The 27,396-nt window shown below is 37.4% G+C and overlaps 1 protein-coding gene across 1 annotated transcript in view; it reads left to right on the top strand.

The window, feature by feature from the left end:
* Positions 1-27,396, top strand: part of KLHL20 (kelch like family member 20) — a 77,957-nt gene that overhangs the window by 613 nt on the left and 49,948 nt on the right. The window contains exons 2-3 of the mRNA XM_060091246.1: positions 436-499; positions 15,182-15,755. Coding sequence (XP_059947229.1) covers positions 477-499; positions 15,182-15,755 — 597 coding nt within the window. The 5' untranslated portion in view covers positions 436-476. The remainder of the gene's footprint in view (positions 1-435; positions 500-15,181; positions 15,756-27,396) is intronic.

Genomic DNA, 27,396 nt, shown 5'->3' with positions numbered 1-27,396 from the left:
AAAGGCAAGTGTCTGCTCCTACTCCTGTCCCTTCGGGACAACTTAACAGCTTTCAGATCCGTTGTTAAACCAGCGTGTTCCCTATCTGATCTATCATGTTAGTACTGCTATGGGTATCTGGTGAATACTCTGTAGATATACTTGATTGCTCAAAGTTAAATGTCTCCAAAGCACTTTTTGAAGAGAGACAAGACTAACCTAGCAGTCGGGACTATTTAGCGCACTTACCCTCACATTCACATAGAATCTTTTTAGCATTCAGAGTAAAGATGGTCATCTTAAAGGTACTAGGTAAGGGTTATGATTGTGCATCTGCAAAAGGCCTGTCGTATAATAGGATATAAAGTTCTTTATCACTGAACGAAATTATTGTATAGAGATTGTTATCGGAAAGATCAGAAATAGTTTTTAAGTACTGCTTTTCTATTGTCTTAGGTTCGGCTTTAGAGTGTGGTGAAGGGTACTTTTCATGTTGCATGGAAGGAAAGCCAATGCGCAGGTAGGCATTTAGGAAGAAAACCTTCGGTTTCACTAAATGCAATTCACATAATAATCCAGGGCTTCATTTAAAAAATTTTTAAACGTTTTCAAATCTTACCAAATTCTGCTTGTAACTAATGATTCTTGTTCTAAAATAAGTCAAAAGTAGTATCAGGAATTAATAGCTTTTTAAATAGAGTAAGATATAAAACTTAAATTTCTAAAGAGTGCTGTGAGTTTTATGTAGTTAACACTTCAGTTTTCCTTTTTGCATGGTAATTTTTTGTGGTAATCACTAAGTGTACTGTGATACTGTATGGGTTTATTATAGTCTTCAACCATAGAATGTAGAGGGTTCTGTTGCCATATAAGACTAATGATTGCTTATAATACACTGTACTGAATGTCTAATTATGGTTTTGATTATTTCATTGATGTTCATTAATACATTTGTTCTGTTAATTAAAATAGCTGCATTGCAGGGAAGTTTGGTCGAGGACTAAAAAAGTTATTGGACATAACTTAGTCCATAGAAAAATAGAACAGTGTGTGGGAAAACATAGACAATTCTCCTAACCCTAGAATTTTAGTAATGCTTTTTCTCAATCTGTTCCAACAAATAGGACTGAAATCCTTATTGAAAATCAGCCCACTTTTATTTTTTCATTTGTAAAACTCATTTTACATTTATTGAACTGTATTTAATCATTTTTGTTTAACATCAAAGATAAATAGCTCTGGTAGACCCTTTTAAGAGAAGAAGCATTTTGTGATGGGGGTATGACTTAGAACCAGGAGCAAGAACCAGAATATAAATGTTTTTACCAAATCAGTTATTGATTTTTTTGATTGCCCTTGACCTGTTCACCTTCTTTGTGCCCCAGTTTACTTCTGTAATGTATCTGACCAGAATATTGGGAATTAATGAATGCTTGCAAGTGCTTTGATATCGCCAGATGAAAAGATGTTATGGATATAACAAATACCATTATCTTATTTGTGTCTGACTCTAAAGTAGGAATAATATTTGACTGAAAGTACATGAAGAAATTAACAACACATATTTTAAATGCTTCATCACTTCAACTTCTAACATGATTGAAAGAACCACTGATTGCTTCTCATCCTCAGCTGCCATAAATGGCATATCTTATGTAATTGTTTAATATGAGCTTATTATTTTTTAAAAAGAGAAGGCACAGCATGAGAATGTTTTTGGTTTATCAGTAATTTCTGTATAAAATATTTGCTTAATCACTCATACCTACTCTATTTTTTTCTTGCTTTTTTTAATATAATATTGCCAGTTTAAACATATTGGAGAATCCTGATGCCATTAATTGTTAAGTTACAGTTCTTTTTTCATCACCATCACTTGGCCAGAGCCTGGCCTACCACTGTTCTCTGGTTTTACTTTTACCTGCTACATATGTTAAGTCATGGTCACACTTCCCTACCCTTTCCTTATTGGGCTGTCATTCTTGCTGCTGCAACCCAGGAAGCAGTCTCTGGAAAGTAATGTTGGGTTTATACTTACCAGCTATTGGAGAAGCTTTAAATGAGAAATAACTGTTTATATTGAGATTATTTGAATACATGTTTGTTCTCACTACTAGAGTGTGAGCTCTTTGGGCCTCGCGCTGTTGTGGCCTCTCCCGTTGCGGAGCACAGGCTCTGGACGCGCAGGCTCAACGGCCATGGCTCACGGGCCCAGCCGCTCCGCGGCATGTGGGATCTTTCCCGGACCAGGGCACAAACCCGTGTCCCCTGCATCGGCAGGCGGGCTCTCAACCACTGCGCCACCAGGGAAGCCCTAGAGTGTGAGCTCTTTGAGTGTCATATGTCTTCTGTATCTTTGTATCCCTGGCACCTAATGATCACTGAATAATTGTTTGAATGACTGAACAGCTGAACAGTATCTACAGACTTTTCCCATGAGGGGGGAAAAAACTATGAACAAGAAAAGATTGAAAATTGCTGTTAGGGTATTCCAATGTTTAATCATAAAGTTTTATGAAACTGATTGGCATTTTATTAGTAAAGCTTCATTGCATTCATTTATTTAACCACCTATTACGGGTAAATGCTACAAAATTTAAAAGATAAGATATTCAGTGAAAAGTAAGTCTCCCAATGCTGACCCTAGCTCTCAATTTTCTTCTCCAGAGGAACCACTTGAAAGCAGTTTCTTACGCATTTTTCTGTATTGTAATGCATATACAAGCATATCTAGAATATCTCCCCTTTTTAAAAAACACTAATGTTCATACATCATGTACAGTCTTCTGTATCTTTCTTTTTTCACTTCACACATTATCTTGTAGATATGACAAATACATAGACCCACCTTATTCTTTTTAATAGTTACATAGTATTTTATTATCTGTAGGTACCATACTTAACCAGTCCCTTTGAGAGACATTTATTTCAAACGGTTTGCTGTTACAACAAGTTCTGCAGTGAATATCCTTGTATGTGGTTTTTGCCCAGTTGTGTAAGTATAGGATAAATTCTTAGATGTAAAATTGCCCAAAGAGTATGTGCATTTTAAGATTTTGGTTAATATTAACATATTCCTCTCCTTAGAGATTATACCAGTCTGAAGTCTCACCAACAGTGTGCCCGTCTCCCAAGATACTATTTTTTAATCATTGATTTAATTTAGAGATACTAAAACATTTTGCAATGTAATCTTCCATCTTTTCTTAAATATACAAATAGGAAACTGAGCCTGATTTTATTAGGAATTGGTTTATTCACTCACCAAACATTTATACAGTACTTGTTCTATGCCTGTTTACTGTACATATACAGATGAAGTGATGGAAAGACATGTAAACAGGTACCATGATACAACATGAACAGGACTTTTTTTTTTTTTTTTGGCTGTGTTGGGTCTTTGTTGCTGCACATGGGCTTTCTCTAGTTGCGGCAAGCGGGGGCTACTCTTCATTGTGGTGCGCGGGCTTCTTATTGCGGTGGCTTCTCTTGTTGCGGAGCACAGGCTCCAGGCGAGTGGGCTTCAGTAGTTGTGGTGCACGGGCTCTAGAGCACAGGCTCACTAGTGTGGCACACGGGCTTAGTTGCTCCGCAGCATGTGGGATCTTCCCAGACCAGGAGATCGAAACTGTGTCCCCTGCATTGGCAGGTGGATTCTTAACCACTGCGCCACCAGGGACGTCCCATGAACGGCATTTTAATAGAGATGTAAACCTGTGCTCTGTGGAGACGAGGAAAGCTCACCTTCACAGAGGTGGTGATATTTGAGCTGGATCTTTTAGAAAGGATAAGAATTTGCTTTAAAGAATGTACTTTAAAGGATAAGAATTAAAGAAGGGAGATAATAAAGACACCATAAACAGAAGGAACAGCTGTGCCAAAAACAAAAACGAAAACACAAAAAGACACCAAGACCTGGAAGTGTATAACATGTATGGAATGGTAAGTATATCTGGAGTGTAGAGTATATGAGGGAGGAAGAAGGGGAAACAAGGGGGAAAAATCATGGAAAATGAGGCTATAACCATGGGAAAGAGTTCAGCTTTACCCTTTAGGTATTTAAGAGCCATGGATGTTGTTATACAAATCAGATTTGGTTTTTGGGCTGATGTTTAAGAAGATAGGATGTAGACCAGAAAGAGGGAAAAAATAGTGGCAAAAAATACTAATTTAAAGGAGTTGTAGTAGTTTAGATGAAAGCTGATGAGGCCCTGAAGTAGATCTATGGCAGTGGGGATTGAGAGAAGAGGATGGAATTAAGAGTTTGTTTAATATGTTTAATAGTAAAATCAAAAGGATTTGGTGAATATAGAGTGAGGAAAAGGTAACGATATAAATGACTCCAAATATCTTAGCTTGGGAAACGAGGTGCTGCCATAATGAGATAAAAAATACAGGAAGAGGGGCTTCCCTGGTGGCACAGTGGTTGAGGGTCTGCCTGCCGATGCAGGGGACACGGGTTCATGCCCCGGTTTGGGAGGATCCCACATGCCGCGGAGTGGCTGGGCCCGTTAGCCATGGCCGCTGAGCCTGCGCATCCGGAGCCTGTGCTTTGCAACGGGAGAGGCCGCAACAGTGAGAGGCCCGCGTACCGCAAAAAAACAAAAAACAAACAAACAAACAAAAAAACAGGAAGGGCAACAGGTTTTACTAAGCCAAGAATAGATTCTCTTTTGTATTCTTTAAGATTATTATGTCTAGGAAACAGCCAGGTAGAGATAGCCAGCATGTAATTGGAATATGGATCTGGGGCAGAAGAACGGTTTGGGCTGGAGAGAGAAAAAAAATTGTGAGTCATCAGTATGCAGAAGATTCTTGAAGTTGTTGTTGGTGTGAATGAGGGTAGAACAGGAAAGGAAGATGCCAAAAGCAAAATCCTAGGGAGTACCAGCGGTGTTTAAGGTGGGGCCTAAGATGAAAACCCACTGAAGATTCATAAATGGGTAAGAAGCTTTAGGTTCTTTGGGTATTGTTTTATTTAATTGTATCTAGAGATTTTATTGATAACGTTCACTCACGGTGAAGATCACAGATGAGCTCCTTGAGTTCAACATCAAAAGACAAATCCCATTCAGATCTCTTGTCTTTAGAATTTCCAGTTTATTCTAGTTAGTCTAAAATGTATGCTTTAAAATAGTAGTATAAGGGGACTTCCCTAGTGGCGCAGTGGTTCAGGATCCACGTGCCAATGCAGGGGACACGGGTTCAATCCCTGGTCTGGGAAGATCTCACATGCCGCGGAGCAGCTAAGCCTGTGTGCCACGACTGCTGAGCCTGCATGCTGCAACTACTGAAGCCCGTGTGCCTAGAGCCCGTGCTCTGCAACAAGAGAAGCCACCGCAATGGGAAGCCCACACACCGCAACAAAGAGTAGCTCCCGCTCGCCCCAACTAGAGAAAGCCCGTGCACAGCAACGAAGACCCAACTCAGCCAAAAAATAAATTAATTAATTTAAAAAAATAGAAATATAAGATACACCTGCTTGATTTGGCTCTTTCTTGGTGTGCCATGCCAAGTTGGCTTACTCAACACCTCTCCTTTCTTTCCTCCTTCTACTATATAGACACAAGAAAAAAATATTATACTTGATATGTTTAATATTCTTTGCATTTGGGGTTGGCTATGTAACACAGTGCTGCCAATGAAATGTCAGTGGAAGTTGCTGAGAGGTATCCTAGGAAGACTTGCTTTCCTGACATAAATGGAGACCAGCTTGTTTGCATGGCCAATTGCCCTTTCTCCATCTTACCTTGATTGCTGGGCCAAGGCACCCAATGCTGACCCTCATTTCATCCAATAAGCAGTGATGCCTTAAGGCTAAAGTATTCATGACCTACTTTCAGATTAAGGAGTTAACTGCCTGGCTTTCTGGTGTGGTAGGGAATGTACTGCCTAGTGGATGCTCTTCTAATAAGCCTCACTGGCACCTTGAGATGTTATTTCTGTTTTAAGGATTTGTATGCTCATATCTCTAGCTCTCCCTATTTGTGTGTGCTTAGGACTTTAAATGAGGGTCAACTCAGCTGAATCTTTTAAGAGCAGGCTGTTAATTTCCAAATGAAAACAAATGTTTGAAGCATAAAGGGAGAGATGCTCATTTGGTAGATAAGGAGCACAATTCCAAGCTAAGGAAAGATTCAGCAGGTCTTTGGACTAAGAGATAAAACTTGATTATAAATGCTTTAGAAGGCTATGTTTTTCTAAACTTTTTATTGTGCTTGATTTCAAATTATCATAGCCACTTACAGAACATGACTCTTTCCTCAATTAAGACTATTACCTTTGAAGTAGATCTGAGGAACGAGTGCCATGATAGCTATGAAATTTAAGTTGGCTCAAATATTTTGGGTATGTGGAAATGCTGTTATTAAATGTACTTAGGGAGGTACTAAAGTTGTAGCTTTCCTTTAGTAAACATGAAGAATATTTAAGATATTGTATTTGTTCTTTGGTTTATGTTTCCTACATGCACATGACTTGATTCTTCTATCATTTGAGATATCAGTATTCATGGGAATGACCCATCCATTTATCTAGCCTGCATTTCCTTGACCTCCTAAATTCTTGGGACTTTTACCTTCACTCACTTCAAAAATTCATTCCTACTATCACTCAGAAAATCTCTCTCTGAAATCGTTTTAAGTCATAATAACTTGTTTTCTGACCATAACCTCTTGAATGCCCATTCCAGCTGTTCTTTGACCTAATCATAATCAACACACTTTTGTCTCTTGTGTTTTTACACAGTTTACTCCTGCAACCACTTTAACCATTTTCTAGCCACCACTCACTGAACTCCCGAGTTTGTCCATGGCATTTACCCATTCTAGATTAAGGCAGGCATTTATATTCTGTAATTTGGGCTGTTGATTACTGCTGGATAAAACCAGCCACAGGGAATTCATGCTACTGTATTCAGAGTCTTTAATATCATTTGGGCCAACAGTGTCATCCAACAGTATTTCTATGAGTCCCTAATCAATGCTTACTCATTCCCCACAGTAGCTATTTCACATCCTTACCCATTCTTCTCATAATCCTCTTAACACTCCTTTCAATGGCAGCAAGTGACCTGCTCCCCCAACTCCCAGCTTCACAGAAAAAAGAGGCCATCAGGTATGAACTTCCTCAAGCTCCTGACACCTCCTTACCCAAAAATAAATGTATCTGTTTCCACACTATGTTTCCTCCCACTCCCTTACTCTGACCTCTTATGGTGAGCCCTCTTCCTTTTGTCTAAGATCCATTCTTCTGTATTTTGTTTCTAAATACTCCCACTTTTCAAGAATTTTGCTCCATCATTTATTCTCTCCCTCTTTACATATATTTTAAAACTCCCTCCTTCTCGTTCTTTGCATCAATATGTAATCATTTTCCAGTTATTACTCTCTTTAAACAGACATAGTAGTTTATGTCTCTTTCCGCAGCCAAGCTTCTTTCTAGAAATACTGCATACTCACTGCCTCTCTCTTCACCTTCATTGACCACTGCCATTGAATACCTCAGGTTTTTACTGAAAGTTTAGGGATAATGAAGGAGGCCATAAAGGTTTGGCCATTCATTATTTTCTCACTGGCTGTTTCTCTCCTTAAATCACAACCTGCCACCAGTTTTAATCAGTCTCTGTTTCTTTTCTTTTCTAATTCTCTTTCTCCCCCTAAAACTTTCTCCCTTTGAAATTACTGTTACTTTATTATACTGAGTAGTTTAGTTCTCTTTGTTACAATCTTGCCACCTCTAGAACAGAGGTTAAAAAACAAAATCCTCATATATCTTATAGGTAGTTCATATAAGTGCATGGCATAGTTTCACATAAGAGAGAGTGGTGGGGTCTGTGGTGAACTAAGATTCCAAGCCCTCCTAATGATATTCAAATTCAATTTAAATTTCAAAACAAACCAAAAAATACTGCAGACGAAGTACATCTAATGGTCTTTATCATCCCAAGGGGCCCTCACCTTGCATTTTATAATTAAAAGGCCCAAATAGATGTTTCTTAAAAGCACCATCTGTCTCTGAAATAAACATTGCCCTTTCCCACAGAATGTGAAAGAATAATTGAAAAAATTTTAATAGCAGCTTTTTCCATCCAATTATATGTAGAAATTCAAATGTAGTAATTAGGGGTTTTTTTGTTTTTGTTTTTTGGCTATGTTGGGTCTTCGTTGTGGCACGCTGGCTTCTCTCTAGTTGTGGCATGCAGGTTTTCTCTCTACTTGTGGTGTGCGTGCTCCAGGGCATGTGGGCTCTGTAGGTTGCAGCCCCCGGGCTCTCTTGTTGAGGCGTGAGAGCTCAGTAGTTGTGGCACGCGGGCTTAGTTGCGCCGCGGCATGTGGAATCTTTTTTCCCCGACCAGGGATGGAACCCGGGTCCTCTGCATTGGAAGGCAGATTCTTTACCACTGGACCACCAGGGAAGTCTCTACAGTTTCTTAAAATGATTTCATACATAATGTCTGATTTTTTTAGATTTATTGACATTTTGGTAAATCTGAATCCTTCTTGTTTTATTTCATTTTGTATGTTTGACAAGACTTTGCTCTTACTTTTTTTCTTTCCTTTATAGCTACATTTTGAATCATTACTTTCTCCATGTTGTTATTTCCTTTCAACTTAGGTCAACATAGTCTCTTTGTAAAAACCAACAGTTTCCGCTAATAAAGAAATTTTATTTATTAGTCAAATTTATTAGCCAGTTATTAGTCAAACTTTAATTTGTGTTAAAATAACCTGCTTTCTAAATGCAGACTCTGGAACTACACATCCAGAATATTGATTCTCTAACCTCCCTTAAGAATCTGTGCTTTTACCAAGCACCCCCGCATAGCTGGTGTTAGAGAAACAGTATTTTAAAACTTAATGTAACAGCCTAACAGGAATTGGGCAATCAGCCATGAAGAAAGAGTATCTAGTCTCCTAACAACATTTTTACTTCATTTGAAAGAAAAGGCACAAATTCAAACCATACTTCTAAATCTATCTGAACCATATTCAGAAAATCTGATAATAATGGAGCAAGAACCTCTATATACAGGAGTAGTTGGCCAGTCAAAGCAAGGGCAATTTTCTGTATTAAAGTTGGTTAGTAAATTTAGAACATGTGGCTAATTTTACTGTTTCACTTTTTTTTTTTGTTTTTGGTGGTACGCAGGCCTCTCACTGTTGTGGCCTCTCCCGTTGCGGAGCACAGGCTCCGGACGCGCAGGCTCAGCGGCCATGGCTCACGGGCCTAGCCGCTCCGCAGCATGTGGGATCTTCCCGGACCGGGGCACGAACCCGCGTCCCCTGCATCGGCAGGCAGACTATCAACCACTGTGCCACTAGGGAAGCCCTGTTTCACATTTTAACTACTGTGTTTTTGGTATCAGAAAGTTTGGGGCTGAAAGTAACAAAGTTTCTTGACTCAAACTGGCTTAATCGATATGGACATCTTTTATTTACATAACAAGAAGGCCATAGATAGTATGAGCTCCAGGGCTGGTTGATGCACGGCCTAATAGTACCTTCTTGGACCCAAGTTCTCTCTGCGTCTCCAGTGTAGCCTCTTCACTGTCAGCTTCATCCTGACCTAAAATTGCAAGAGAATTTGGCATTCATCCTTAAAGCTGGGGACATGGTCAGCTTCCCCTGAAGTACATGGCTGGTAGAACGAAATAAGATTTTGTTAAGGTTTGAGAGAGTTGATGGTAAAATATGCCATTAATAGACTTTATCTTGAAGTTATGTTTTTCATAAGCACTTAATGAATACAAAATCTGCTAAACTGATTGGCAGATTTTATACCCTTTTGGTTTTAGAAAGATTGATTCTTTCCTAGAGTTGGCAGTCCTTCCCCCCCCCTTTTTTAAACATCTTTATTGGAGTATAATTGCTTTACAATGGTGTGTTAGTTTCTGCTTTATAACAAAGTGAATCAGCTATACATATACATATATCCCCATATCTCCTCCCTCTTGGTGCTGGGAAAACTGGACAGCTAAATGTAAAAGAATGAAATTAGAACACTCCCTAACACCATACACAAAAGTAAACACCAAATGGATTAAAGACCTAAATGTAAGGCCAGACACTATAAAACTCTTAGAGGAAAGCAGAGAAAGAACACTCTATGACATAAATCACAGCAAGATCCTTTTTGACTCACCTCCTAGAGAAATGGAAATAAAAACAAAAATAAATCGGACCTAATGAAACTTAAAAGCTTTTGCACAGCAAAGGAAAACATAAACAAGATGAAAAGACAACCCTCAGAATGGGAGAAAATATTTGCAAATGAAGCATTTGGCAGTCCTTTTGTGGGAGAAGGCAAAAGCTCTATTTGGTCTTCTTAGTTTGTTAACTGTGGATAGATTCCAGAATAATCCTTCCACTTAGCTCCTTCAGCCTTAAAACATATGTAAATTAGTCTTGAAAATTAAGTTAATAAAAATGTTATTTGAGTTCAATTTCTTTATGTATATATTATATAATATATATATATATATATATATATTTGTAATGTCATTAGTTCACTATTGAGATAGAAAAGCAAATAATTTGAGATCCTCTGGTTTCTCCAGATGAATTTTCACTTGGACAATCAGGCTTGCTCCCCCAAGCCTTTAATTAAAAGCTTTCCTAATCAAAAAAAAAAAAAAAAAAAAAAACAAGAAAGCAAATGAACTTATTTACAAAATAGAAATTGACTCACAAACATAGAAAACAAACTTACAGTTACCAAAGCAGATAGTGGGGGGGGGTATAAATTAGGAGTTTAAGATTAACATATACACAATATAGGGCCTCCCTGGTGGCGCAAGTGGTTGAGAGTCCGCCTGCCGATGCAGGGGATACGGGTTCGTGCCCCGGTCTGGGAGGATCCCATATGCCGCGGAGCGGCTGGGCCCGTGAGCCATGGCCGCTGAGCCTGCGCGTCCGGAGCCTGCGCGTCCGGAGCCTGTGCTCCGCAACGGGGGAGGCCACAACAGTGAGAGGCCCGCATACCGCAAAAAAAAAAAAAAAAAAAAAAAAAAAAGATTAACATATACACAATATAAAATAGATGAACAATAAGGACATACTGTATAGCAGAGGGAAATATATTCAATATCTTGTAATAACCTATAATGGGAAATAATCTGAAAAAGAACATATATATATATATATATATATGTATACATATATGTATGTATAACTGAATTACTTTGCTCTGCACCTGAAACTAACAACATTGTAAATTAACCATACTTCAATTTTTAAAAAGTGGTTAAAAAAATAGCTTTCCTAGGGTTCTTTCCTCTTGCTGGGGAGCAGTTTCCACTTTAGTTTACCACCCCACCCCTCAAATCATTAGAGTACTTAATCCATCGGACTCCAAACAAAGAAGTTGTGAATATAGATGTGACAAGGTATGAACACAACCTATTTCTGGGACACTTATTATAACCTCCCCTCAAAGATGCCCAGAAGAATGTACAGGGATGTATGGGGCAGGGTGGGGGGGGTAGGAAAAATGAACCATTTCTGCCAGTAGAACCCTTTGGATGTGATGAGACTGTTGGAGGATGTGGGCTTAGATTTTTTGAAAGTAAACATTTACAAAAACAAATAGCAGAACCACAGAAGAAATAACTTAATGTATCGAATTAAATATAGTGTCTAGAATTAAATTGCTAGAAATAAATACAACTTCTCAGAAGATTTAAAATGAGGCACCCCTTATCGTCTCGGTGATCCTTGTTCTTGCTCCTTCTCATTCTCCTAAAAGAGCAGCATAGTCCAGCCATGTGGCAGCGTGCTTGCCTTTTCTCCCTTCTAAGAACAACAACCAAGTAAACCAGATTGCCAGGATCATTTCCGTTTCAAATGCTCCATCTAGTTGACCAAAACAGTTCAGGATAAAGCACTGACTTTGGAGTCAGAGGACCTACATTCAGACAAATCCCAACACTGTCATTTTCCTTGTGAGGTAAGTGTAATTATCTCCACAATTACAAATGATGAACTTGAGGATCAGAGAAGTTAAGTAATTTGCCCAAGATTATACCTAATAAATGATGCAGCTAAGGTTTGAATCTATGTTTGCCTGGCTACAAACTGGGCATTCTTTCAAGAGAACCAGACAAAGTTTGGAGGGTATAGTTTATTTTGGCAGGAAGAAAAGCTGAATTTATTTGACAGCTATTTAATGAGCACTGGATCCATGTGTTGAAGGATAGCATTGAGTAAAAGAGAACAGAGGCCTTGTTTTCATGGAGCTTATGTTTTGGTTGGGAGAGAAAGCCAATACGTTATATCAGGAGGTAATTATTTAAGAAGAAAAAATTAAGCACAGTAAAGGGTATTAGGGTAGTAGAAGTAGGAGATGCTGTTTCGTATAAGGTGGTCTGATAAGTTGACATTTGAACAGAGATCTGAAAGAAATAAGGGAATGAGCTCTGCAGATATTTGAGGAAGAACCTTTCAGGAAGGAGGATTAAGACTCTGAAGCAAGAGAGGCCTTGGCGTGTCCCAGAAATAGCAAGGAAGTCTGTGAACCATGAGTAAGGGGAAAGTGGGAGATGAATTCAGAGAGTTAGCCAGGGGAGGAGTCATATAGAAGTTCGTAAACTCTATAGGCTTTGTTTTTTGCTACTGATATGAGTGTTTAAAGGATTTTGAACAGAGGAATGGTATAGTCTGACTTTTCTAAAGGATCATTTTGGTTGTTTAGAGAAGAGAATATAAATCAGCAAAGGTGGAAGCAAGCAGACCAATTATGAGGCTATTATCATGTAAAGAAGTGTGAGGATAGCCTGAATTAGGGTGGGACTAGTGGAAAGGTAGAAAAATGGTTGGATTCTAGGTATTATTTGGAGGTAGAATGACAGAATTTGCTGATGGATTGGGTTTGAGGGTATGTGGAAGGGAAGGGGCTCCAAGATTTTTGGCCTGGGACTTCCCTAGTGGCGCAGTGGTTAAGAATCTGCCTGCCAATGCAGGGGACACAGGTTCGAGCCCCGGTCCAGGAAGATCCCACATGCCGCGGAGCAACTAAGCCTGCAAACCACAACTACTGAGACTGCGTGCCACAACTACTGAGGCCCGCGTGCCTAGTGCCTGTGCTCCACAACAAAGAGTAGCCCCCACTCGACACAACTAGTGAAAGCCTATGTTCAGCAACGAAGACCCAATGCAGCCAAAAATAAATAAATAAATAAATAAATTTTAAAAAAAAGATTTTTGGCCTGAGCAGCTGGAACAATGAAACTGCCTTTTACTGATCTGGGGAAGACTAGAGGAGACACATATACTTGGACAAAAGTAGAGAGTCAAGGAATCAGTTTTAGATATATCATTAAGATATATTGAGTTTGAGTGTTGGTGGGACATTCATATGGATCCAAATTCGGAATTTATCCAGGTAGGGGTTAAGAATCCTTTAGCCATTCACATATGGGTGATGGGAACCATGAGATTAAATGCACTTCCCCAAGAAAGTGTTTAGAGAGCAGAGAAAACAACTTTTGAGAATGACCACATTTAAGAGAATTCCTTCCAAGTTTGCAAACCAGACAGTTGATAAGAATAGAGAAATTACCGATTATTGAAAGTCAGAATCTATACAATCTAATACAATCATAAGTGTTTTTATTTGCATACTGTTTTTTTTTTTAAAAAAGTAGATATGTAGAAATTAGCTTCCATATTGTACTTAGGTGAAATAAAAAATTGTTTATGGCGGGCTTCCCTGGTGGCGCAGTGGTTGAGAGTCCGCCTGCCGATGCAGGGGACGCAGGTTCGTGCCCTGGTCCGGGAAGATCCCACATGCCGCGGAGAGGCTGGGCCCGTGGGCCATGGCTGCTGAGCCTGCGCGTCTGGAGCCTGTGCTCCGCAACGGCAGGGGCCACAGCGGTGAGAGGCCCGTGTACCGCAAAAAAAAAAAAAAAAAAAAAAAAAAATTGTTTATGTCTGAGTTCAACAGTACCATCTTTGTGTACATAATTAAGGTCACAACAAAAACTCTTTAATTTCAACATACAATGTCAGTATTATAATGGAAAAATTTTAAATGGTCTTGTCTTTAATGGTGGTTCTTTTTTAAAGCTTGAGTGTACCACTGTTAACCACGTGATTTATTATTTCAGCATCTACTACAAACAAGAGACCATTAAGTACTGTGGCTAAAAGCTTTTTTGCTTGTTTACATGGGTGGTAACAATTATCCTTTAACTGCTCAGTTTTATGTTTCAGTTTAAAATTGTCAAGCATAAACAGTGCTTGTTTCTACCAGATGTCAGGGATAATGAACAGTTGGTACTATAGAATAATACAGTTACCTGTAGGCTGAGGCCAAGCGTAGAAATATTGAATTTATAAGTACTTGGGAAAAACAGGTTACTGCTGAAGAAAGGAAGAGCTAAGTGTAGTTTCTTCTTCCTAAAATGTCCTTTTACATTCTCCTCTCCTTCCCAGGGTATTCTGTCAACACTCTAGTGTTTTATTATACTGTAGGTCTTGTCAGTGCTACAGCTTTAGGGGTAGTAAACTGATACTGTCTCTTGCAGGCCAGTATTAAGACTATCTCAGTACAGTCATAGATGATTAGTTTCTAAGACTCACATGAGTCAGAAGACTGCTTAATAAGCAGAGAATCAGAAGCAGAAGTATAACGATCTGAAGCATGTGTGTAGGATATTTCACCTAAGCTCTGGAAAACTGCAATGTAATATTCCTACTTCACACACAAAAAAATACATACCCTTGTAATAACCTGATAGCTTATGCCAGTCAGGTCTATGTTCCAGAATAAACAAATAACTATAGATTTTGCCTTTCTGAACTACATTTTTTATCCTGGTTGCCCCCTTTCTGGCTATTCATGTATCTTTCCTTCTAGATAATTAGGTTCCCCGATTGCCTCTTTATATTTCTTTGAATTTTCCTCAGTCCATAGCAAAATGCTTTGTAAAATATAAGAACTAGTAAATATTTGTTAAAAGCATAGTTATCATCTTAATTGAGGGGCATAGATTCTCTTTTTTCTCCATGTTGATAGATACAGTGTGATGATTATGAAAATCCAAATATCTTAGTTCTAATTATGTGTCAATAATTTAAGTTGGTGGCATTTACCTAGTAAGTTAGCACCTGAATTTCTACATACAATATACATGTGAAATGCAGGAATTAGCTTCTAAAAATATTGCCATCTTCTCTTCTCTCTCCCACCCCCATCTCTGTAGGAGTACCAACATTCGACCAGGAGAGACTGGAATGGATGTAACAAGCCGCTGCACCCTTGGAGACCCCAACAAACTGCCAGAAGGGGTTCCCCAACCTGCCCGCATGCCCTATATCTCAGACAAGCACCCTCGACAAACCTTGGAAGTGATTAACCTTCTGAGAAAGCACCGGGAGCTGTGTGATGTGGTGCTAGTTGTGGGCGCTAAGAAGATATATGCCCATCGAGTCATTTTGTCAGCCTGTAGTCCCTACTTCCGAGCTATGTTTACAGGAGAATTGGCAGAGAGCCGTCAGACGGAAGTTGTGATCCGAGACATAGATGAGAGGGCTATGGAACTACTGATAGACTTTGCATATACCTCCCAGATAACTGTGGAAGAGGGCAATGTTCAGACCCTTCTGCCAGCTGCTTGCCTCCTTCAGCTGGCAGAAATACAGGAAGCCTGTTGTGAATTCTTAAAGAGACAATTAGATCCTTCTAACTGCCTGGGCATTCGGGCTTTTGCTGACACACATTCATGTCGTGAGTTGCTAAGGATAGCAGACAAGTTCACTCAACATAACTTTCAAGAGGTGAGTTGTACTTGGTGGTTTGATGCATTCACAATGTATTTGTCAGGAGAACAATATGGGTTCACTATTCTGCTAACACATACCTGTTTAGGTATTTACTGCTAATTCTAACTCATAATATCAAAGAAATGTTATAAATTCTAAGCCTGGTTTTTATTTTATAGGACAATTTTGTGTTCTTTTAGCAAAAACTAAAGTTTTCAGGGATTGATTTCCCTAGACATATTCATAAAAGGCTAATTTATAAGCCAGAGTACAGTTTATTACTGATAGGATACTTGGTATTGGTCGTTTTTATAAAGCACTTCCTTCCTGATTATATGATTGTTCAGCAGAATAAACTGTAGATCAGAGATTATTTGAACTAATAATCAGAAAAATGAAATTGGATGTTACTAGAAGGATTTTTTTATTAAACCTGTTATTTTTCATTTATTCATTTAACAAGTATTTGTAAAACTACTATACTTCAGCCACTGTGCTTGGGAACAGAGGCTACAGTAATGAACAAGATGCCTAGAGTGTCTGTTCTAGTGGAAATTATAATCTAGCAGGGAAGATAGCCACTGAATTCATAATTAAATAAATAAATAATTACAGTTAATGGGTGCTACAGAGAAGAAGCCCTGGATGATTTAACAGTGTATTACAGAGAGATTTAACTTTGGTTCTGGAACAGTTCATACAAAATTCTGAAACATGAAGAAGTGTACCAAGTTCAAGGAACTGAAAGAAACCCAGTGAGATCCAGAGGGCAAGAGGGAGGATGTAACATAATGATTTTATAGAAAGAATAGAGCCAGATCACAATGGAGTTAATAGACCATGTTAAGAATTTGAAATTTAATCTTAAGACCAATAGAAACCATTAAAAGGGCTTCTGTGGTGGTGCAGTGGTTAAGAATCCACCTGCCAATGCAGGAGACATGGGTTTGAGCCCTGGTCTGGGAAGATCCCACATGCTGTGGAGCAACTAAGCCTGTGCGCCACAACTACTGAGCCTGTGCTCTAGAGCCCTGAGCCACAACTACTGAAGCCCTCATGCCTAGAACCCACGCTCTGAAACAAGAGAAGCCACAGCAGTGAGAAACCTGAACACCACGTGAAGAGTAACCCCTGCTCGCCACAACTAGAGAAAGCCCACGCACAGCAACGAAGACCCAACACAGCCAAAAATAAATAAATAAATAAATTTATTTTAAAAAAGAAAAGAAAACCATTAAAGGGTTTTAAGCAAAGGAAAGACATGGTTCATTTTATTCTTTAGTACCACTCTTCTGTCCAACAGTATAACTTCCAATGGATCAAAGATATAAAAAATACACAGTGAAACCATGAAAATAGTAGCAGATGACATGAAGCAATTCCTTTATAATCTTGAAATGAAGAAGGCCTTTCTAACCCAGAAAGCATAGAAGAAAATATTGATAGATTTGACTATATAAAAATTAAAAATTTCTGCATGGTAAAACAAAACAATATCAAGACAAAAATCAAAGACAAACGGGAAAATATTTTCAATTCATATTACAAATGATATATCCTTAATACATCAAGAGCTCCTATTGGTCAATAACCTAGACCAATGACCTAACAGAAAAATGGGCAGTAAACAAGAAGTTCAGATTGCCCTTAAACATACGAAAATCTGCTCAAGTTTGTTCATAATAACTGAAAAACGAATTAAAACTATACCAAAATACTATTTTTTATCTATCAGATTACAAATTTGTAATCTATCAGATTGCAAGTATCCAGAAGTTTGATTACACACCCTGTTGACAAGACCATGGGGAAATAGCTACACTGCTAGTGTAAGTACAAATTGATATAACCCCTCTGGAAGGAAATTGGGCAGTATATCAAAATTACACACTTTTTGTTCACACTCTTTGACTCAGCAATCTCATTTCTGGGAATCTGTACTAGAAATGAAATGGAGAGGAGAACAGTTTGAGGAGGTAAAATCATGGGTTCCATTTTAGATATATTCAGTTTGAGATGCCTGTGAGATAGCTAACTAGAGATACTGAGCAGCTCACTGTTTATATGCATCTGTATCTTAGAAAAGAAGTTAGGGTGAGATTAAAATTTAGGAGTCATCAACATAGTAATGAAGTCATAATAATTAAACTATGGCTTAACCCTTTTTAGGCAGGATATAACCCTGAAGCCATAAAAGAAAATTGATACATTTGATTGTATACAAATTTAAAACTTTTTTATATTTTATATAAATATAAAACTTTTTTACAAAAAGCACCATAAACGAGGTTTAAAAAATCAATGCCAATGAGATCACCTAGTAGGAAGAGAGAAGAGAAAAGCCCTAAAATTTTTCCAAATATTGAAGGATGATTAGCGAAAAAGCAACTGACAAAGGAAGCTGGGAATAACTAGCGTAGAGAAAGGAGGAAAACCAGCAACGTGGGGGTCATGAAATGTAAAGGAAGGGATTGGTTAAGGAGGATACACACACACACACACACACACACACACACACACACACACATATAGTTGGCCTTCCATATTTGCTGGTTCTGCATTCACAGATTCAACCAACTGTGGATCAAAAATATGAAAAAAAATTCCATAAAGTTCCCAAAGATAATGTTTGAATTTGTCAGGTGCTGGCAACTATTTACATAACATTGTATATGGGAGGATTGTGTAGATTATGCAAATACTGTGCCATTTTATATGAGTCTTGAGCATCCATGAATTTTGGTATCCTGGGGGCACAGGGGAGTGGGGTAGAGGGCAATCCTGGAACCAATCCTTCTCAGATACCAACGGATAACCATTTATGCTGGAACAGCCAGGTAGTTTCCAAAATTTAATATTAGAATCATTGGCTTTAAGAAATACTAAAACAGGGCTTCCCTGGTGGCGCAGTGGTTGAGAGTCCGCCTGCCGATGCAGGGGACGCGGGTTCGTGCCCCGGTCTGGGAAGATCCCGTATGCTGCGGGGCGGCTGGGCCCGTGAGCCATGGCCGCTGAGCCTGCGCGTCCGGAGCCTGTGCTCCGCAATGGGAGAGGCCACAACAGTGAGAGGCCCGCGTATGGCAAAAAAAAAAAAAAAAAAGAAATACTAAAACAATACAAACAGTTTGGAACTAAAGAAGGAACAGATCAGTGGCACTGAGAAGGGTCCAGAAGTAGATGTTTCAAGTCAGTGGAGGAAAGTAAAATTGTTTAATATGTGTCTTTAGTAAAACTGGTGATTTGGGGAAAAAATAAACTCTTTAAACGGAATTCCCAACTGATAAATAAATTAAACCTAAAAAATTAAATTCTAAAAGTACTAGAAGAAAGCATTAGTAGACGGGGGGTAAAAACGGCCTTTCTAAGCAGGATATAACCCAGAAGCCATATAGAAAGATTGATAAATTTGATTGCATAAAAATTAAATATTGTTCATAGCAACAGTAACAACCAAAAAAGCACCATAAACTAAATTAAGTAATGCCAAACTCAGAAAACCTATTTTGCGCATATGTGTCAGAAAAAACACTAATTCCCATAAGACTCATACAAATTCAATGAGAAAAAACATAAAAAATACATTAGAAAAATAGGCAAAGGATATGAATAAGCAATGTGTAAAAAAGATATTCAGGTATAAAATAAACATACGAAAGGATACTCACCATACACATAACTAAAGAAACATACATCAAAACATTTCTTAACCTATCAGATTGGAAAAATAATTTTTAAACTTTATTTGAAAAAAATTCAAATGTATAAAAAATTGTAGGAAAAAGAAAACTTTCATGTACCCTTTACCAATATTCACCAGTTGTTAACATTTTGCCACATTTTCTTTATCATTTTGTCCTTATTATATAAATATTTTTCTTTCAACAATTTGAGAGTATACTGCATACATCATATTCCTTTACTCCTGAATGCTTCAATGTGTATAATCCCTTATTGGTCATATCATTTGCAAATATTTTCTCCCATTCAGTAGGTTGTCTTTTTGTTTTGTCGATGATTTCCTTTGCCATGCAAAGGCTTTTAAGTGTAATTAGGTCCCATGTGTTTATTTTTGCTTTTATCTCCTTTACTTTAGGAAACGCATCCAAAAAAATATTGCTGCGATTTGTGTCAAAGAGTGTTCTGCCTGTGTTTTCCTCTAGGAGTTTCATAGTATCTGGTCTTACATTTAGGTCTTTAATCCATTTTGAGGGGTTTTTAAAATTTTTTTTCAAAAGCAGCCAGTTTAATTCATAGTAGTATTCATAGAACTTTTGTGGGGGGGGTATTTTTTAAATTTTTATTGAAATATAGTTGACTTACAATGTTGTGTTAGTTTCAGATGCACAGTACAATGATTCAGTTATTATTCTTTTTTACATTCTCTTCCATTGTAAATTATTACAAGATATTGAGTATAGTTTCCTGTGCTAGACAGTAGGTCCTTGTTGGTTATCTATTTTATATATAGTAGTATGTATATTTGAATCCCAAACTCCTAATTCATTTTGAGTTTATTTTTCTATATGGTGTTAGAGAATGTTCTAATTCTCTTTTATGTAGCTGTCCAGTCTTCCCAGCACCACTTATTGAAGAGACTGTCTTTTCTCCATTGTATATTCTTGCCTCCTTTGTTATAGGTTAATTGACTATAAGGGCGTGGGTTTATATCTGGCCTTTCTGTCCTGTCGCATTGATATATGTGTCTGTTTTTGTGCAAGTATCATAGTGTTTTGATTACTGTAGCTCTGTAGGAGAATCCGAAGTTAGGGAGCATGATTCCTCCTGCTCTGTTCTTTTTTCTCCAGATTGTTTTGGCTATTCAGGGTCTTTTGTGTTCCCATACAAATTTTTAAATTATTTGTTCTAGTTCTGTGAAAAATGCCATTGGTCATTTGATAGGGGTTGCATTGACTCTGTAGATTACCTTGGGTAGTGTGGTAATTTTAACAATATTGATTCTTCCAATCCAAGATCACAGTATATCTTTCCAGCTGTTTGTGTTGTGTTCAGTTTCTTTCATCAGCATCTTACAGTTTTCAGAGTACAGGTCTTTTGCCTTCTCAGGTAGGTTTATTACTAGGTATTTTATTCTTTTCAATGTGATGATAAATGGGATTGTTTCCTTAATTCCTCCTTCTGATACTTCATATTAGTGGACAGAAATGCAACAGATTTTTGTATATTAATTTTGTACCTCTAACTTTACCAAATTCTTTGATGAGTTCTAGTAGTTTTCTGGAGGCATCTTTAGGATTTTCTATGGATAGTATCATGTCATCTGCAAACAATGACAGTTTCACTTCTTTCCAATTTGGGTTCCATTTATATCTTTTTCTTCTCCGATTGCTGTGGCAAGGACTTCCAAACTATGTTGAATAAAAGTGGTGAGAGACTTGGTGGCACAGTGGTTAAGAATCTGCCTGCCACTGCAGGGGACACGGTTCGATCCCTGGTCCAGGAAGATCCCACATGCCACAGAGCAACTAAGCCCACTAGTAAGCAACTAAGTTGCACCACAACTACTGAGCCTGTGCTCTAGAGCCCACGTGCCACAATACTGAAGCCCAAGTGCCTAGAGCCCGTGCTCCGCAACAAGAGAAGCCACCGCGATGAGAAGCCCCTGCACCGCAATGAAGAGTAGCCGCCGCTCACCACAGCTAGAGAAAAGCCCATGCATCAATGAAGACCCAACGCAGCCAAAAAAAAAAAAAAAAATTAAAAAATAAAAAGTGGTGAGAGAGGGCATCCTTATCTTGTTCCTGATTTTAGAGGAAATGCTTTCAGCTTTTCACCATTGAGGGTATCGTTAGCTGTGGGTTTCTCATATATGTAGCCTTTATTATACTGAAGTATGTTCCCTCTATGCCCACTTTCTGGAGAGTTTTTATTTTATCATAGATCGATGTTGAATTTTATCAAAAGCTTTTTCTGCATCTTTTGAGATGATCGTATGGTTTTTATTCTTCACTTTTGTTAACATGGTGTATCACATTAATTTGCAGATATTTAAAAATCCTTGCATCCCTAGGATAAATCTCACTTGATCATGGTGTATGATCCTTTTAATGTACTGTTGGATTCAGTTCGCTAGTATTATTTTGTTGAGGATTTTTGCATCTGTGTTCATCAGTGATATTGGCCTGTAATTTTCTTTTTGTGTGTGATATCTTGTGTGTGTTCTAGTCTGGTTTTGGTGTCAGGCATCATCCATAAGGTATGATGGCTTCATAGAAGAGTTTAGAAGTGTTCTTTCCTCTGCAATTTTTTGGAATAGAATAGGTGTTAAGTCATCTCTAAATGTTTGGTAGAATTCGCCTGTGAAGCTCTTTGGTCCTGGACTTTTGTTTGTTGGGAGTTTTAAAATTACTGATTCAATTTCAGTACTGTTTCAATTTCTGTTTCTTCCTGGTTCAGTCTTGGGAGATTGTACCTTTCTAAGAATTTGTCCATTTCTTCTAGGTTGTGCATTTTATTGGCATAGAGTCATTCATAGTAGTCTCCATGATCCTTTGTATTTCTGTGGTGTCAGCTGTAACTTCTCCTTTTTCATTTCTGATTTTATTGACTTGGGCCCTTTCCTTTTTTTTCTTTTTCTCTCTCTCTTTTTTAATTGAAGAGTAGTTGATTAACAATGTTGTATTAGTTTCTGGTGTACAGCAAAGTGATTCAGTCTATATATATATCAATTTTATACATCTATATATTCAGTTCTTTATGAGATTCTCTTTCATTTTGGTTATTACAAGATACTGAATATAGTTCCCTGTGCTATACTGTAACACCTTGTTGTTTATCTAGTTTATATATAGTAGGGTATATCTGTTAATCCCAAACTCCTAATTTATCCCTTCCCCATCTTTTCTACTTTGGTAACCATAAATTTGTTTCCTATGTCTGTGAGTCTGTTTCTGTTTTGTAAATAAGTTCATTTGTATCATTTTTTTTAGATTCCACATATAAGTGATATCATATAATATTTGTCTTTGTCTGGCTTACTTCACTTAGTATGATAATCTCTAGATCCACCCATGTTACTGCAAATGGCATTATTTCATTCTTTTTTATGGCTGAGTAATATTCCATTATAGATAATGGAATATATATAATATAGGGTATACATACATATTATATATATATACACCACATCTTCTTTATCCATTCATCTGTTGATGGACACTTAGGTTGCTTCTATGTCTTGGCTATTGTAAATAGTGCAGCTCTGAACATAGGGGTGCATGTGTCTTTTTGAATTAGAGTTTCTGTCTTTTCTGGATATATGCCCGGGAGTAGGATTGCTGGATTGTATGGTAACTCTATTTTAGTTTATTAAGGAACCTCCATACTCTCCATAGTGGCTGCATCAACAGTGTAGGAGGATTCCCTTTTCTCCGCATTCTCTCCAGCATTTATTATTTGTAGACCTTTTAATGATGGCCATTCTGACCATTGTTATGATACCTCATTGTAGTTTTGGTTTGCATTTCTCATTAGCAGTGTGGATATCTTTTCATGTGCCTGTTGGCCATGTGTATGTCTTTGTTGGAGAAATATTTATTTAGGTCTTCTGCCTACTTTTTGATTGGGTTGTTTGTTGTTGTTTTTTTTTTTTTTTTGATATTGACCTGTATGAGCCATTTGTATATTTTGGAAATTAAGCCCTTGCCAGTTGCATCATTTGCAAATATTTTCTCCCATTCTGTAGGTTGTCTTTCTGTTTTGTTTATGGTCTCCTTTGCTGTGCAAAAGCTTGGAAGTTTGATTAGGTCAAATTTGTTTATTTTTGTTTTTATTTCTATTGCCTTGGGAGACTGACCTAAAAAAATATTTGTACGATTTATATCAGAGAATGTTTTGCCTATTATCTCTTCTAGGAGTTTTATGGTGTCATGTCTTATGTTTAAGTCTTTAAGCCATTTTGAATTTATTTTTGTGTATTGTGTGAGGGTGTGTTCTAACTTCACTGATTTACTTGTGGGTGTCCAACTTTTCCAAAACCACTTGCGGAAGAGACTGTCTTTTTACCATTGTATATTTTTGCCTCCTATGTCGAAGTTTAATTGACCATAGCTGTGTGGGTTTATTTCTAGACCCTCTGTTCTGTTCCATTGATCCATATGTCTGTTTTTGTGCCAATACCAATATAGTTTTGGTATATTGGTATATATACCAATATAGTTTTTCTGAAGTCTGGGAGGGTTATGCCTCCAACGTTGCTCTTTTTCCTCAGGATTGCTTTGGCAGTTCTAGATCCTCTGTAGTTCCTTATATTTATATATTTTATGATTATTTTTTCTATGGAAAATGTCATTGGTATTTTGATAGGGATCACATTAAATCTGTAGTTTCCATTGGGTAGTATGGCCATTTTAACAATATTAATTCTTCCAAGAGCATGGGATATCTTTCCATTTCTTTGAATCTCTTCAGTTTCCTTTATTAATGTTTTATACTTCTCAGCATGTAAGTCTTTCACCTCGTTGGTCAGGTTTATTTCTAAATATTTTATTATTTTTTTGATGTTATTTTCAAAGGGATTTTTTAAAACTTTTTTTCCCTGATATTTCATTGTTAGTGTAAAGAAATGCAAGATTTCTGTATGTTAATCCTGTATCCTGCTACCTTGCTGAATTCGTTTATCAGTTCTAGTAGTTTTTGTGTGGAGTCTTTAGGGTTTTGTATATATAGTATCATGTCATCTGCATATAATGACAATTTTACCTCTTCCCTTCTGATTTGGATACCTTTTATTTCTTTTTCTTGTCTGATTGCTGTGGCTAGGACTTCCAATACTATGTTGAATAAAAGTGGCAAGAGTGGGCATCCTTATCTTGTTCTAGATTTTAGCAGGAAGGCTTTCAGCTTTTCAGTGTTGAGAATTATGTTGGCTGTGAGTTTGTCATAAATAGCTTTTATTATGCTGAGATATGTTCCCTCTGCACTCACTTTGGTGAGAGTTTTTATCATGAATGGGCATTGAATTTTGTCAAATAGTTTTTCTGCATCTACTGAGATGATCATGTGGTTTTCGTCTTTTGTTGATGTAGTGTATCACATTGATTGATTTGCTAAACCACTCTTATGACCCTGGGATGAATCTAACTTCATCATGATGTATGACCCTTTTTATGTGTTGTTGGATTTGGTTTGCTAATGTTTTGTTGAAGATTTTGGCATCTATATTCGTCAAAGATATTGGCCTGTAATTTTCTTCTTTGGTAGTGTCTTTGTCTAGTTTTGGTATCAAGGTGATGATAGCTTCATAGAATGACTTTGGGAGTGTTCTGTCCCCCTTAATCTTCTGGAAGAGTTTAAGAAGGATTGTTATAAGTTCTTTTTATGTTTGGTAGAATTCCCCAGAGAAGCCATCCAGTCCTGGACTTTTGTCTGCAGGGAATTTTTGGTTTGGGGCTTTTTTTTTTTTAATTACAGATTCTATTTAAATTCCAGTGATTGGTCTGTTCAAATCATCTATTTCTTTTTTTAAATTAATTAATTTCCTTTTGGCTGCATTGGGTCTTTGTTGCTGCACACGGGCGTCTCATTGCGGTGGCTTCTCTTGTTGCAGAGCACGAGCTCTAGGCACGTGGGCTTCAGTAGTTGTGGCACATGGGCTCAGTAGTTGTGGCTTGTGGGCTCTAGAGCGCAGGCTCAGTAGTTGTGGTGTACAGGCTTAGTTGCTCCACGGCATGTGGGATCTTTCCGGACCAGGGCTCGAACCCATGTCCCCTGCATTGGCAGGCTGATTCTTAACCACTGCACTACCAGGGAAGCCCCATCTATTTCTTTTTGATTCAGTTTTGGTGGGCTGTACGTTTGTAGAAGCTTGTCCATTTCCTCTAGGTTGTCCAACTTCTTGGCATATAACTGTTCATATTTTTTCTTATGATTTTTTGTATTTCTGCAACGTCAGTTGTTATTTTTCCCTTTCATTTCTTATTTTGTTCATTTAGGACCTCTTTCTTTTCTTCTTGGTGAGCCTGGCCAGAGGTTTATTGATTTTGTTTATCCTTTCAAAAAACCAGCTCTTGGTTTTATTCGTTTTTTTCTGTTTTTTTTAAATCTCTTTTATTTATTTCCTCTCTGATCTTTATTGTTTCCTTCCTTCAGCTGACTTTAGGTTTTGCTTGTTCTTCTTTTCTAATTCTTTTAGGTGGTAGGTTAGGTTGTTTATTTGAGATTTTTCTTATTTTTGAGGAAGGCCTGTATTGCTATGAACTTCTCTCTTAGGACTGCTTATGCTGCCTCCATAGATTTTGTATGGTTGTGTTTTCATTGTCATTTGTGTCGAGATATTTTTTAATTTCCTTTTTTATTTCATTGTTGACTCATTGGTTTTTTTAGTAGCATGTTTTTTAGTCTCCATATAATCTTTTTTTTTTCATTTCTTGTTCTGTGGTTGATTTCTAGCTTCATACTGTGTGGTCAGAAAAGAGCCTTGAAATAATTTCTATACTCTTAAATTTGTTGAGAATTGTTTTGTTTCCTAGTATGTGGTCTTTCCTAGAGAATGTCCCATGTGCGCTTGAAAAGAATGTGTATTCTGGGGTTTTTTGGATGTAATGTCTTGAAGATATTAATTAAATCTAACTGTTCTATTGTGTCATGTAGGGTCTCTGCTGCCTTACTGATTTTCTGTCTGGAAGATCTGTCCATTGATGTCAGTGAGATGTTAAAGTCTCCTACTTTTGTATTCCCATCAATTTCTCCCTTTATGTCTGTTAGTATTTGTTTTATATATTTAGGTGCTCATATATTGGGGACATATATTAATGAGTATAATGTCCTCTTCTTGTATTGATCCTTTTATCATTATATGATGTTCTTCTTTATCTTTCTTTGTGGCCTTTGTTTTAAAGTCTATTTTGTCTGATATGAGTATTGCTACCCCTGCTTTCTTGTCATTTCCATTTGCCTGAAGTATGTTTTTCCATGTGTGTGTCCTTCACCCTAAAGTGAGACTCTTATAGGCAGCATATTGTAGGCTCTCATGTTATTATCCAGTCTGCCACTCTTTGTCTTTTGTTTGGAGCATTTAGTCCATGGCATTTTGGGTAATTACTGATATATATGTATTTATTGCCATTTTAAAGCTTATTTTCCAGTTGATTTTGTATTTCTTCTCTATTCCTTTCTTTTTCTTTTGTTTTTCCTTTTATGTTTGATGGTTTTCTTTTCTATTATGCTTGAGTTCTCTTCTTTTTCCTTTTTTGGAATCTATTGTATGTTTTTGATTTGTGGTTACCCTGGTTTTCAAGTATGCCAACCCATTACTAGATCTACTTGCTTTAGACAGGTAATCACATAATCTCAAACACAGTCTAAAAAAAAATCTACACTTTCTTACTTCCTTCCCCTACATTTTATCATTTTGATGTCCTATTTTACATCTTCATGTTTATCCTTTTGCTGTTTATTGTAATTATAATTGCTTTCACAAATTTTTTTAAAAAGCCTCTGTACTGGTAAGTGATCTACAATCCTTTTATATATTTGCTTTTCCTATTGTGACTTTTTCTTTCCTATAGATTCTTATTTCTTTTCTATTTGGAGAAGACCTTTCAATATGTCTTTTAGGAAAGGTTTAGTATTGCTGTATCCTTTTAGTTTTTGCTTGTCTGAGAAATTCTTTATCTCTCCTTCTATTCTAAATGATAAT

The sequence above is a fragment of the Mesoplodon densirostris genome, chromosome 2 (assembly GCF_025265405.1).
Source record: "Mesoplodon densirostris isolate mMesDen1 chromosome 2, mMesDen1 primary haplotype, whole genome shotgun sequence".
NCBI classification, from domain to species: Eukaryota; Metazoa; Chordata; class Mammalia; order Artiodactyla; family Ziphiidae; genus Mesoplodon; species Mesoplodon densirostris.
The sequence above is the reverse complement of the archived record's forward strand: the minus strand, read 5'-3'. Positions and strand labels throughout refer to the sequence as shown.